At 36.6% G+C, this 13,036-nt stretch overlaps 1 protein-coding gene across 2 annotated transcripts in view; it reads right to left on the reverse strand.

Annotated features, from left to right (window-relative positions):
- Positions 1-765: 765 nt before the first annotated feature.
- The window catches only part of LOC113240567 (protein cramped), a 73,209-nt gene continuing 60,938 nt past the window's right edge, over positions 766-13,036 (reverse strand). The window contains exons 17-22 of one of the 2 annotated variants that reach the window (XM_026477901.1): positions 5,572-5,656; positions 4,908-5,023; positions 4,119-4,262; positions 1,821-1,972; positions 1,107-1,230; positions 766-1,027 (exon numbers count right to left, since the gene is read on the reverse strand). In XM_026477901.1, coding sequence (XP_026333686.1) covers positions 1,114-1,230; positions 1,821-1,972; positions 4,119-4,262; positions 4,908-5,023; positions 5,572-5,656 — 614 coding nt within the window. In that variant the 3' untranslated portion in view covers positions 766-1,027; positions 1,107-1,113. Of the gene's footprint in view, positions 1,231-1,820; positions 1,973-4,118; positions 4,263-4,907; positions 5,024-5,571; positions 5,657-13,036 lie in introns of both variants that reach the window. The other variant, XM_026477900.1, reaches the window with a different exon arrangement.

Here is a 13,036-nt window from a genome sequence, read left to right on the forward strand (position 1 = left end):
GGCGCGAAATATGTATACTCTTTCCCGTAGGGCTAATACGACAGGGCGCGACTTGCGCAAGAGCGACATAAAACGCGAGATGCTGTTATTCTGTGCTATTTCACACAAGAGTTCAATTTACAACAAATAGTAGTTTGTTATAACAACAATATAGAACAATTCAACAAAAGACCAAACAAACACAAGTAATAGTAGCAGTAGAGCTTGTTTAAGCGTGCGTCCAGGGATTTACTGCCACCTTACCTATTTTTGCCGCCAAGCATTATTGTGTTCCGGTTTGAAGGTTAAGCGTGTTGGTGAAATTACAGGCGTACGGGACTTGTGAACTTAAGTCCCAGGGTCGTCACACCGGGGTCCAGCCGGATGGTAGGAATGTCTCTTTGTTTATTCCTTTGTATCAATAATGAAAACAAATAAGTAAATACGGCGTGGTCGTGCGGACGGAGGTACTCCCTGCACTTGCCTCTTCCGCACTCCTCAGCCCTCACCGCGTAGGAATATTCTGTAAATCGATACCTCCCACGATAGTTGTTGTAAATAAAAATACCATTTTTTGCTTTTTAACTGAAATATCCCTTTTTTATGTATATTAAACATTAAAGGTATTTTGATTGAAGTCATATTAAAAAATTGTACACTACGTGTTACGGAAAGACAACATGTGTCAAGATTCCACACAAATATGATTCACAGTGTATTTATTCTATAGCATTTAAATTTACTTGAAAAGAGCAATCCCTAGAGTTTCTTGCTCGTTCTTCTCAGGGAAGTTGGCACAGTGAACGAGCAGTAGCTTAAAAAATGACGTTTACAAGTGTTAAAATTTTACTTATGGAATAAATGTTTATTTGATTTTGACTTGACCTTGAATTGTTTCGGACGGATGTCAGACGAAGAACGGTAGTAAACCCCTTGGGACCTCCACGTTCAGCGTCCACAGTGCAAACCGCCGGGTCGCCGAGGTCGAAACAATGATTAACATAATAAATAACATGACTTCTCCTTTGCTACCGTCACAGGAGCCGAGCTGTCAAAGGGCAAATTAATATAATGTAGAAAGTACTACGAACTTTAAGGTCTTTACACTACGCAATAGCATCAGAGACTTGGTGGTCAAGTAAGGTCGTCAGTGGGGTCCGGTTCGTTGGTGACCTCGGCCGCCAGGTCCGCAAACTTAGCCACGTAGTCCACACTCGACTCGGCCATTAGTGACTGCAGTTGGGAGTCCACCTAGACAGGAAATAAACATCAGGCTTTTAAAAATCGGGACAGCAGAAGTAGGTCAAATTTTACAAAATGTTAGTTTTCTACAAATAAACTTTTTTAGTGTAGTAGTATATTGGAATTGTAGTTCATATACATAATTTAGGTTTTTTTTCTCAAATACGGTAGCACCGTCTGGACAGCATCAACTTTGTTCTCTCTTCTTTTCATCAACCCAATTACTTTCGATTACCGCCCGCCTAGAACTCTTTAGAGCCGACGGGGGTAGGAGGGACCACTTTGGGAAACTATGGTCTAGGCTCTTATGTATATATTATATCCAATGCTTTGAAAACAGTTAAATTACGTGACGTTTGGTTTTTGTATAAATGTTGAATAAGCACATCCTCTCGCTTCGCGAATTTTGATGTAATGGTGGTGACGGAACGAACGAACGAAAGATTAGTGGAAGGAAAAGGAATTGGAGAACGATTCAAAATTTTAAAAATAAGTGGCCTGGAATCAGTTAAAAGAGTGATATAATGGTGGGATTACAATGAAGGAGGTCAGCATCGTCACAGACTTATTGAAAAATGTCTCCTCGGTCAACGACTCACGGCAAGGTCAGGCGGGCGCTCGCAGTTCGAATCGAGGTGGTGCAGGAAGGAGGACAACGAGAAATCGTGCACTCCGCCCTCCAGCCACTCGCCCTCCGATTCGCGCAGCAGCCGCGACGGTGACAGCGACATTGACTCCGACGGCAGGAAGTCTGCAATGCATCCAGCTTTTACGGGCACTGATATATGATGCGGAAGAACACCATTGAAATCGAAACTTTAAAAAAAAATAAATAAATATGATGTAACGTAACGGACACAAAGTAAAAACGAGGAATAAAAATACGTTCACTTCTCTTCACAGCATTCACAAAATCATAAATTCATTTAAGGGGCGCTTTTATGATCGAATCCCAGTTCGGTTAATATTCAAAATTGTCACGAGCGTGAAAACTATAACGGAACAGCAACTTCGTACTAAAGGTGCCGTAAGAGCTTTTGCGCACTACGTCCATTCGTATCAGTTCCGAATCCGAGAAATGACGGTCCGAAATGGCATTTTATCTCTAGGTGTAGAAGCGATGTTCGGATTCGAATCAGGGGGTCTACTTTCGATCTCCGTCGGACATCCGTCCGAAACAGTTACTGTAAAATAAGTAATATTCGACAAAATTAAAAGACAAGTATCAAGTATGAAGCTTCATTCGCATCACGCGTCTTTTCATTTGGTCAAGTATTGCTTATTTGGCAGTAATTGTTTCGGACGTATGCAGGACGGGGATCGAGAGTAGACCCCCAGACTTAGTGAGTAGAATACGAATCGAATGTAGTGCGCAAATGAGTTACCAATACCTGCGCATAGTCTGTGCTTTTTAAAGATGTAAAATGACATTTGCAGGGTTGGCAGTTTTCATAAAATTGAGACTTTGGATTTGATTAAATCAAATTCAAATGAAAACCTTCAATGTCTCCCATTAGTATTTTTAATAATTTGACAACTAAGTTTGGCGTATGTATGTGTGAATTTTCAAAAATTAACAATTCAAATGATCCTGTGCCCAGCAGTTGGAAGAATAATGCGCCGATGGCGATTCAAATGATATAAGTTCGGCTATTTATTTCATAAGCGTGTAAACATTTAGTCGATAGTCGATATAATATTTATCTATTGCAGGTTCCAGCTGATAGCAAGCGGGAACTTTTGCGCAATGAACTTCCATTTTACTCCACCTTTAGAAAAGACAGACTATAGGTATTTGAGGTTTTTGCTATATGAACTAAAGTCTGTTCCAATACATTTTAGATGAAAAGTAAACAAACAAGTCACTGACCCGACCATAGACGGTTTAGCCAATTGTAATGCCAACTACAAACCGATTAATTAATGGAGTGATCGGTTTGTTTAATTGAGTCATAGTAGCGGTTTTCCTTACATAACATATAAAAAGCATATTTAAAATTTCCGAAATCTTAATTTTAAATCCTCTTTTAAATCCTTTACACTTAGATCACCTTACTCGTTCGATTGCGATTGAAATGTTCGATTTACTAATCGATTACAAAAACTTTAATTGAATAAACCGAATGTTATTTTCGGTACATATAATTAAAACGTATCGTCACTTTTTGACTACCATTTTTCAAATACGATTTTACGATGTTATTCAAATGAATATTGTTGAAAAAGTAATGAGCAATCAAGTCAAAATCTTCGAAATATATGTGAAAGTATTACTTATTCCATTTATTGAGTAATTGCTTTAGAATTTTAACCAAATGGTTTTGTTTACTTTTTGCCTAAAATGGATTGGAACAGACTATAATATATATATTTTTGTTCGACTTCAAAAAAAGGAGGTTCTCAATTAGACTATTTATGTGTGTGTATGTTAAGTGTTTTGTGAACCGACTCCGAGGTTTCTTTATTTGTAGGAAAGGGGTGCTTCAATAGAAGCGCCATTCAAATTTGAAGGAAATATGCCTCAAATGGGTGAAGGGTGACAAATTAGCGGATGAATCCATTTTATTGGATTTCACCCACTTTCCGTTAACGGACTTCAATAAAAATTAACATCAGCATCCCTTTTCTACAGCCCAATGCGGGTTGGGGATTTCATACGTTTTCCAAGTGTTGTGGACCTTCTTCAAGGTGCAGGTTTCATCACGATGTTCTCCAGGCAGTAGGTCAAACTATTAGGCTACTGCGGTAAAAAGGATCAACAGAGCAAGTCCTAAAGTTTCTTACTCGTTCTTCTTTCTCAGGGGAATCTGCCTTACTAATTAGTAGTGGTTGTATAATCAATGTAACGATTTCAAATGTTTTGAAGTTTCACGTCAACTTATATTATTACTACTCACTGGCAATATCTGCGCTGGTGGTTTTTTCACTTTCCCTGACGTCTCCTTGTTCAGACTCTTTGGCGCTGTAGCTGGAGTGTACGTCGGAGAAGCTCTCTGCTTTTATGTCTTTCGTATCGTCTTCGTCTTTGATTTCTTCCTCTTCTATTAAAAACAGAATTAAGATTCAAATATAAACGGAGAACTTATTGTCCTTTACGATCAACGATATCTATGTACTAGATGCGGCATACCATTAACACGCTGTGTTTCACTGATGTGCGGTGAAGACACTACACTTCAATATCATAGATTAATAAGCAACAAAGTGCTCTGACTGCACAATAACAGTGTAGGGATAACATGAATAATTTTTTTTTTTTTTTATAATAATAACGCACACAATCAACATAGCCCCGCACTAGGGAAACCCTGTGTCGCGGGTGCCATGGACACACATAGACAACCACAAATTACACCCAAACTCACGAGAGAAATAAATGTAGGCCATACAAATATTTCTCCCGGCCCGGGAATCGAACCTGGGACCTCTGCGTGGCAGTCCGGCATGGTAACCGTTCGGCCACAGAGGCAGTTAAGATAAAATAGTTACTAAGTTTTAAAATTTTCTGTTTTGTCTAAAGATCTTTGCCTATCCGCATAATGTACCTATGTAAATGTTATGTGCATGAAGCTGTTACTGAATGAACTAAATAAAGAAACATCCACAAGTGTACGTAACTTCGTATGCTAAAGTACATACATACATACATACCGCCACAGTGATCCGGACTTTCGACATATACGTACCGTGGACGTGATGGGCGCCATTGTTGTTGGGTGGTGGCGAGATGGGAATCTTGCGGTCGCCGTCGTGGAAGAAGAACTGCCCATTCGACTCGCTCAGCACGTAGAATAGAGACAGGCTGTGACAAAAATCATTATGTTAAACATATGCATATTACTTGGATTTGTATTAAACTACGTGCCTAACCACAGAAGCCGCATTCCGACAGCATGCCGTCGCGGTCCTGTTAAGTCAACTGCACCTGAACTGCTTTGAAACTGCAATTCAACTCCTATTTTGCAGTCGCAATGCAATTACACTAACTGCATCTGAACTGCTTTCAAACTGGAATTCAAGTTTTATTTTGAAGTCGCGATGCACTTGCAGCAAATATACTCAAACATGTTTTCCAACTCAAGTACTATTTTGCAGTCGCGATGGAGTTGCAGCGCTGTACTCAAACTGCTTTCCGACTGCAATTCAACTGCTATTTTGCAGTCGCGATGCAAAATAGCAGTTGCGACTGTACTCAAACTACTTACTATCCCGATGTCGAATGAAATGCTGGAATTTTACCCTGAAACCTTGTTAGTTGTAGCTTCAGTATGAAAAACTAGAAGATATGGAGTAACAGAGAATCAGGGGAAAGCACTAAGAAATAAATATTTATTTTAAAATTTTACTTACTCAGATGTGGTGGTAAAAGGAGGTTTGGGTAATATACGAGGTGGCGGGGGCGGCGAATTCGGTACTATCTTCACTGGTATTAAATCTGAAAAATAAAACTACCTTAGCAGCTTAATCTTGAGATAATGACATGTATGGTTGGCAACATGTACGCTATAGAGGAAGTGCTGCGTTAGGTTCCCTTGTGAGAGGAATTTAGAGAACGGTCTTTTCAAAATTTGTTCTGGACAATTTCCGTTCTAGCCACGGTGAGACAACAGACGCTGGTTCGGGTCCAGACGAATGCAATTAATTATTCTTTGTGTTTGTTCGTTCTTTTGTATCAATAATAATAAGAAACTAGTGGAGTACATTCACAAAAGAAATTAATATACTGGTAGTAGAAACACCACGATATTTAATACAATATGTATTGCAATTTTCTTCAAAGTTAATTTCCTAGCTTCGGTAATATTAGTACAAATGTCTGACTACAGATACCGGCGACGAATGCGGTTGACTGGCACATTAACAACTGGTTACAGAAATACTCTTTGTATTTAATCAATCTTTATACATAGTCGTTAATTATAACAGTGTCCGTTACATTTTCAAAGGAAAACAACACAAAGAGAGTTACTTAACGGAACATTACAGTAAATAAACATTCGTGCGTTTTTTTTTTTTCAAACATGTTTGGAGGTAGTATAAAATGAGTTAGGAGTAGGATAATAATTTAAGACTAGGATCATCCTCTTACTTAGGGACTATAAAAATATCTGATACAGAAGTTAATTGGAAGAAGGGCAATATGTGTACTGTAAATAGTAGTTTATATGACTGACCCGAGTGTTTTAATGCCTAATTATGGACAGTTACACACACTGCTTTATCTATACCATGGGGTATCAATCCATACAAATTAACTGCAGTTCTTATTTAAAATTGTAGATGGCGACACTTGGACAAAATGAAAGATATTAAGTATTTAATCTCCAAAATTTTAGATATTTCGTATTAAATAAGAAGTACAAAATATAAAAACGAAAAGTAAAACGATTTAAACAACATTTTAGGAGCGATCAATTAAAATTTATTTACAATTTTGAAAATTGGTGAAAACAAAAGGTTGTTGAAAAGATCGAAGGTTTTTCAATAGATTACTTTTGACGTGATAGTTTGCCATAAATTGTATAGATGGCACTTTTTTGAATTTATTCAAGAACTAAGTAACGTTTAGTTTTTCACGAGATAATATTGTATCATCTTAGGATTATATATATATTCCGGATTTATAATTAATGAAATAATATAATGAATACAATTTATTTAATGACATCGTGAATTTTCATATAAATTCAACAGTTTAGTGTTAAGGAAATAAGGTAATTTATTTATTTTCTACGAATTTTGAAGCTAACATAACGCTTGATGTGTCAATGTCAAATTTTTAAACTTTCATAATCGTTTACGGTTCTTTTGTGTATGGTTTGTGGAATTTTTCTTTTTTTTCGATATTGATGTGACCTTCAACGACTACTTTGAAATTGGACTTGTTTGATACTCGCACCACGCTACCCGGCTAACTCTTACTTATCTGACGTGACACGCTCAACATACGACCCTGCTTGTAAACGGACTTGGAATTTGCCTTCAGATTGGAATATCTTTGGAAAATGGCCCCGTCCAAGTGTGCCTACTTTAATTGCCATAATAAAGCCAGCCAAAAGTCTATGTTTCGTTTCCCGACGAACAACTACAATCTCTTACAAATTTGGCTCGCGAATTGTGGTAAGTTTTTTTCCTTTGTTTTAAAGAAGATGTGAGATATTTAATCACTAACCACGATATTCTGATGTTATTTTCTTTATTCTACATATCTGCTATTTGTTTTAGGTAATATGACTATTACTCATCTGAAACCAGAACAATTACGTAACAAATGCATATGTATAGACCACTTTGCTAAAGAATATGTTAAAAATGAAACTGCTCAAAGGGTAAGATTATCAAAATTAGCAATACCAATGCCGTACAAAGCCACTGAAACGAACTCTCAAGAATCACCAATACAATCAACATCTCGAGAATCACCTGAACCATCGACATCCAAAGGTACTTATCATTGACCTACCAACAAATGGACAACGGGTCTAATACACAAACCACAAAAAAATGTCCAGAATTAACCTATACATATAAGCGTAGTGATATGTAATGAAATATAAAAAAACTAAAACACTTCATTTAAATTGTAATGTCATTACAATTTAAAAAAGAATTTAAAGGCCCAAAAATTCGACATATTCAGCTTCTACTGGAAACTTAATAACAAAATGCGCCATTTTTAGCTTCTGGTGCAAACTACTTGAACACTCTTTTCTGTCAATATTCATTATTATATATGTTAATATTATGTTGAATTTTGTACAAAATTCACTTAAAGAAATAATAAAGAGTGGTGCAGATACATACAATTATTATAAATGTGAAAATAACTGTGTCTCTCTATTAGTTTTACTTGACATATTATAAGAAATATTTCAATGTTTCAAATTTTAGATTCCAACTAAACGTCAACAAAAATTTTCATAATCTCAAAAATCGATTTATAACAAAACCATTATGCTCTCAGTGAATTTTGGTTGCTTTTCACAAAGAAAAGTTTAAGTGTACATAGGTTTGTTTTGTAATATGGGCCATTCCAAAGTGACGGGTGGGACATTTTGACTCCTTTTTTCTTGAAGTTTAAGTAATTTCTCCCTAACCATTGGTTAATTAGACTTAAAATGAAAATATCATGAAGCCAGATGTGCAATTCAACTGCGACTATTTATTTACATAATTTTCTAATTGTTACGGGTGGGACACTCACAACACCCGGCTGTTTGAGTTGATGGATTCATTTTTTTATTATATGATTACTTGAATGTTAAGAATTCTATTTTATATATACACTTAATTAATAACTTTGATAAATTTTAAGGAAATTAATATGTTAAGTTGTGACGGGTGGGACGTGAGTTTGTGACGAGTGGGACGAGTTATAGTTGAGTACACAGAATTAATCAAATTACATTGCTTAATATGAGGTCCATCTTAGTAGCAAATATTTCATAATTTTTGTCTTATTAAGACATTTTAACACAAAAAAAACAAAGGACTGATAAAGTAATCCTATTATTTTTCTTGAAACACTATCTATGATGACATGAATCAAAGTCACTCAGGTAAAATGCGTTAATAAATTTGAAAAATCCTGCCACATCCTTGAAGATTATGTATCATATCAAAATATATCAAATTTTAGAAATTTTACTGAAATATATAGTTAAAACTAGTGGAAACAGACTTCATGAATTTCCTGATACTAAAAATCATCAGGAAAAATGTTGTACTTTTTAATTGTCTTTTTTTATGTGTTAAAATGTCTTAATTATAAGAATTATAAAAACATTGCTTACAAATGATGGTTCTACATATAAACAGTGTATTTTTTTAAATTCTATGTATTCAAATGTAACTCACCTGTCACAAGATGGTGTCCCAAATGTCACAATTTAATACAACAAATGTTTAACCCTGAAATTAAAGCAACTGTTACATCTAGTAAACATAGTAAAAACTCGAATCCTTGAAAATAAAAACATTTAGTCAAAGTAAAAACGTTTAGAAGTGTGTCCCACCCATCGCTGTGCACCCGTCACGTCACTTCTAAATCTTAATTTTATATACACCGTGACATTTTAGTGGTTGTTTTCCCGCAGCGAAATGATTTTGCAATGGACGTATAATCGACGAGTAATATTTTTTTTTATTAATTTTAAGTAACGTCGGATTTAGACAAGCATCGAACGAAACTCGAAAATTATCTAACACCCGTAGTAGCACTGCAGTAGGTAGTACTACTTTCATTCGAGTAAATGAAACAGTAGGTAGTACCTACTGTCATTCGAGTGAATGAAACAAAATAACGTAAGTGACCCATTTTTCCTTCATACTTTTACGGGCTTAGGACCGTCATAAATACTTATTACGTGCAGTTTACGGATCATTAAAAGTAAAAAAGACATGTTTAGATAGATCACGTTTTAAATGATCGTATTTAAGGCGTATTTAAAAAATGGAATCAACTTATTTACAATAATTATTAAACCGCCTTACCTAATTTGTATTCGTCCCGTATTTACACTTAAACTTCCCGATAACGCAATAATTGTTCGAAATGCAATCCGCCACGTTCAATGCACAATCTGGCACGTTTAATTTGATTGTTTTTTAACGATATTAATGTGTCTCTGTCACGTCTAACAACATCGAAAGCATCCGTTATTGCCGCCACTAACGCATCGCGAGTTTCGTATTCCTGCTGGTACACTAGGCGCTTTAGCTCAGACCACAAATAAAAGTCCAAAGGAGTAAGGTCCGGGCTTCTTGCTGGCCAAGGCACGGGCCCTGCACGCCCAATCCATCGAAGGGGAAACTCGGCATCGAGGTGGGCCCGCACGGCGCGCTGAAAGTGAGCCGGGCACCCGTCGTGCTGGTAGTACAAATCTGCTAGAAATGATAGGGGAACGTCTTCTAATAAGTCCGGAATAACGTTCCGTAACATGTCCAAATAACTTCCCCCCGGTCAAGTTTCCAGTGATGAAATGAGGGCCAATAACGTGGCCATTGACTATGCCAGCCCACACATTTACACTAAACCGCACTTGATGCGCACACTCGCGGATTACATGTGGGTTATTAAAAGCCCAAAAATGTTCATTGTGCTGTTTAAACAGTCCGACTCGCGTGAATGTAGCTTCGTCCGTCCACAAAATGTTCGCATTCCTGTTATCGAGCAACCACTGACAGAAAGTTACCCTGGCTGGCCCATCGTTTTCGTGAAGGACTTGCACTTTACGAAAATGATAAGGATGTAGTCCCTCACAGTTTAAAACTTTCCACACGTAGTATTGGCTTACGTCAAACCGAGCCGCAGCCATACGTGTACTTCGACGAGGATCTCGTTCGAAGTACCCGATGATCTCTTCGTCTAGTTCTGCTGTGTAAACAGCCGGCCGCCCTCTGCCCTGTGCATGCGCCGGCGTTCGAAACTGCCCATGGTCAAGCAGCCGCTGTGTTGCGGCGACAATTGTTCGTGCGTGTGGAACTTGGGGGTTTAAAATCCCCCGAAGACGCAGCGACTCCAAATGGTCTGGCTCCGCGTAAAGTCGCCGGGCGGCGTGGGAATCGTAATTAGCCCTAGCGTACAACTGCACCATCGCGACGTACTAGAAATTTGAATATTCGTAATGTCGATCCATTTTATGGTCATCGGTATGCGCAAATTCGCAAAACGAGCGTGGATGCGCTTGCGACGTCACGGGTCAACTGAAAGTGTAGCCGCTCCGTCGGCGCGGCGCGGTACCTGTCATCCACTGCAGTTTAAGTGCGTTACTATTGTTACTCGCATGTTCGAGTTTCGGGTATTTGTTTTTTGAAAAGATGTTTTTATTTTTTTATGTTTGTCTATTTTAAATATTAAAATTCGAAAGTACTACTGATAGCAGATCGGCCTGCCGCGGGAAAACTACCATTAAAATGTCACGGTGTATAATATAATAATATAATTTAAATTCCTATTTACGTGCACAATGCCCAACCAAGCCAAAATAATGACCGTAGCATATTTGTTACTATATATGATTCATATAAAATATGAATTATTAATAGTCCTTTAATAACAAATAATTTTATATTACAGCTCAAGAATTTTCTCCAGAATTAAAGGTTAAAACACCTACAAAAGTTTACAAAAGTTTTAAATCGAAAGAAGATCAGGAAGAAGAAACTTTCGTTATAGATAATGTTAGCACACCCAAATCTAGAAAACGTCAGATTGACAGAGGTGATGATGGTGATACTCCAAAGTGCAAGAAGCTAAAAAGTAGCATTAATCATGTTACTAAAACTCTAAAGAAAGAAAAAGATAAATACAATAGATTGCGCAAAAAAATGTATGGTAATAATATTGTAAATATTGATAAATTTGCATTTAAAAGTGAGACCTCAAAAGTACTAACTTTAATGCAATTAAGAAAGAAAAAGAAGGAATGGAGTGAAGATGAAAAAAAATTTTGTCTTGGACTATATTATAAATCACCAAGTGCCTACAAACACTTGCTAGAAGCTGGTGTAGTTTTGGCTGCACCCTCGACTATCCAACACTGGTTACAGGACACTAGCTGTTTTCCAGGAGTAAACAAAAGCATATTTAACAATATCGCAGATAAATTTAATGGGAAAACTATTAAAGAAAGAGCATGTACAGTTTGCTTTGATGAAATGGCAATCATGTCAAGTTTAGAGTACACAAAAAAATATGATCTAATAGAAGGCTTCGAAGACTTTGGAGAAAATGAGCGATCATGTGTTGATGCCAAATATGCTCTAGTATTTATAGCTAGAGGTATTTATAGCAGCTGGAAAATGCCTTTAGCATACTTCTTGGCTGGTAAAACAGTCAGTGCAGAAAAATTAGTAGATTTAGTTCAAAAAATTATAGATATTCTGTTTGAAAGTAATTTATTGCCAAAGGCGATCATATGTGACCAAGCCACCACCAATGTGAAAGCGATTAAAATGCTTGGAGTAACTATAGAAAATCCCTTCTTTTTTGTAAATGGCAGAAAAGTCTTTTCGATTTTCGACACTCCACATTTGATAAAAAACATAAGAACGAATCTTTTAAAAAATAATTTCTTAACAAATGATGGCGAAATTTCGTTCAGTGATATTGTACATGTTTACAATATAGATAAAAATAATAAAAGCAGAACACTGAAGAAACTTACTCCAGTTCACCTGAATCCCAACACATTTCAAAAAATGAAGGTGAGCTTTGCTACACAAATATTTAGCTGTTCAGTTGCGGCAGCAATTAATACGGCCGTTGAAAGTGGAGAGTTGGTGAATAATACAGCAAAAAACACTGCAAATTTCATCCAATTAGTGAATGATATGTTTGATTCTCTAAATTCAAAAAATAAAATTGACAAGAACCCATATCGATGTGGTATAACAAAAAATCTTGGTTCTAAGGTTCATGTAACACTTTCTACAGCAAAAAGAGTTTTTGCTGAACTAAAAAAGATTTCAGTTGACAAGAATGGGGTGAAAAAATTAACAGCTCCTCCCTGTTTTGATGGCATTCAACAGACAATTAATGCAATACTTCAGCTGTCATCTGAGGAGTTTTCGGTTGGAAGCGGAGTTAAATTTATTTTGACATATAGGTTTAACCAAGATGTCATTGAAAATTTATTTGGAGTCTACAGAATGAAAGGAGGCTGTAACAAGAACCCCACTGCAAAAAATTTAAGAGCAATGTTCAGAAGCCAATTACAGAATAATTTAATAAAATTACTTAACAAAAATTGTGAGGATGATGAAGACATATTTTTAGCAGGAAAAAAATGTGATTCACGATCCCAACAGGTAA

This window comes from Hyposmocoma kahamanoa, unplaced genomic scaffold, assembly GCF_003589595.1.
Source record: "Hyposmocoma kahamanoa isolate Upper Pololo Valley unplaced genomic scaffold, ASM358959v1 157, whole genome shotgun sequence".
Lineage (NCBI taxonomy): Eukaryota > Metazoa > Arthropoda > Insecta > Lepidoptera > Cosmopterigidae > Hyposmocoma > Hyposmocoma kahamanoa.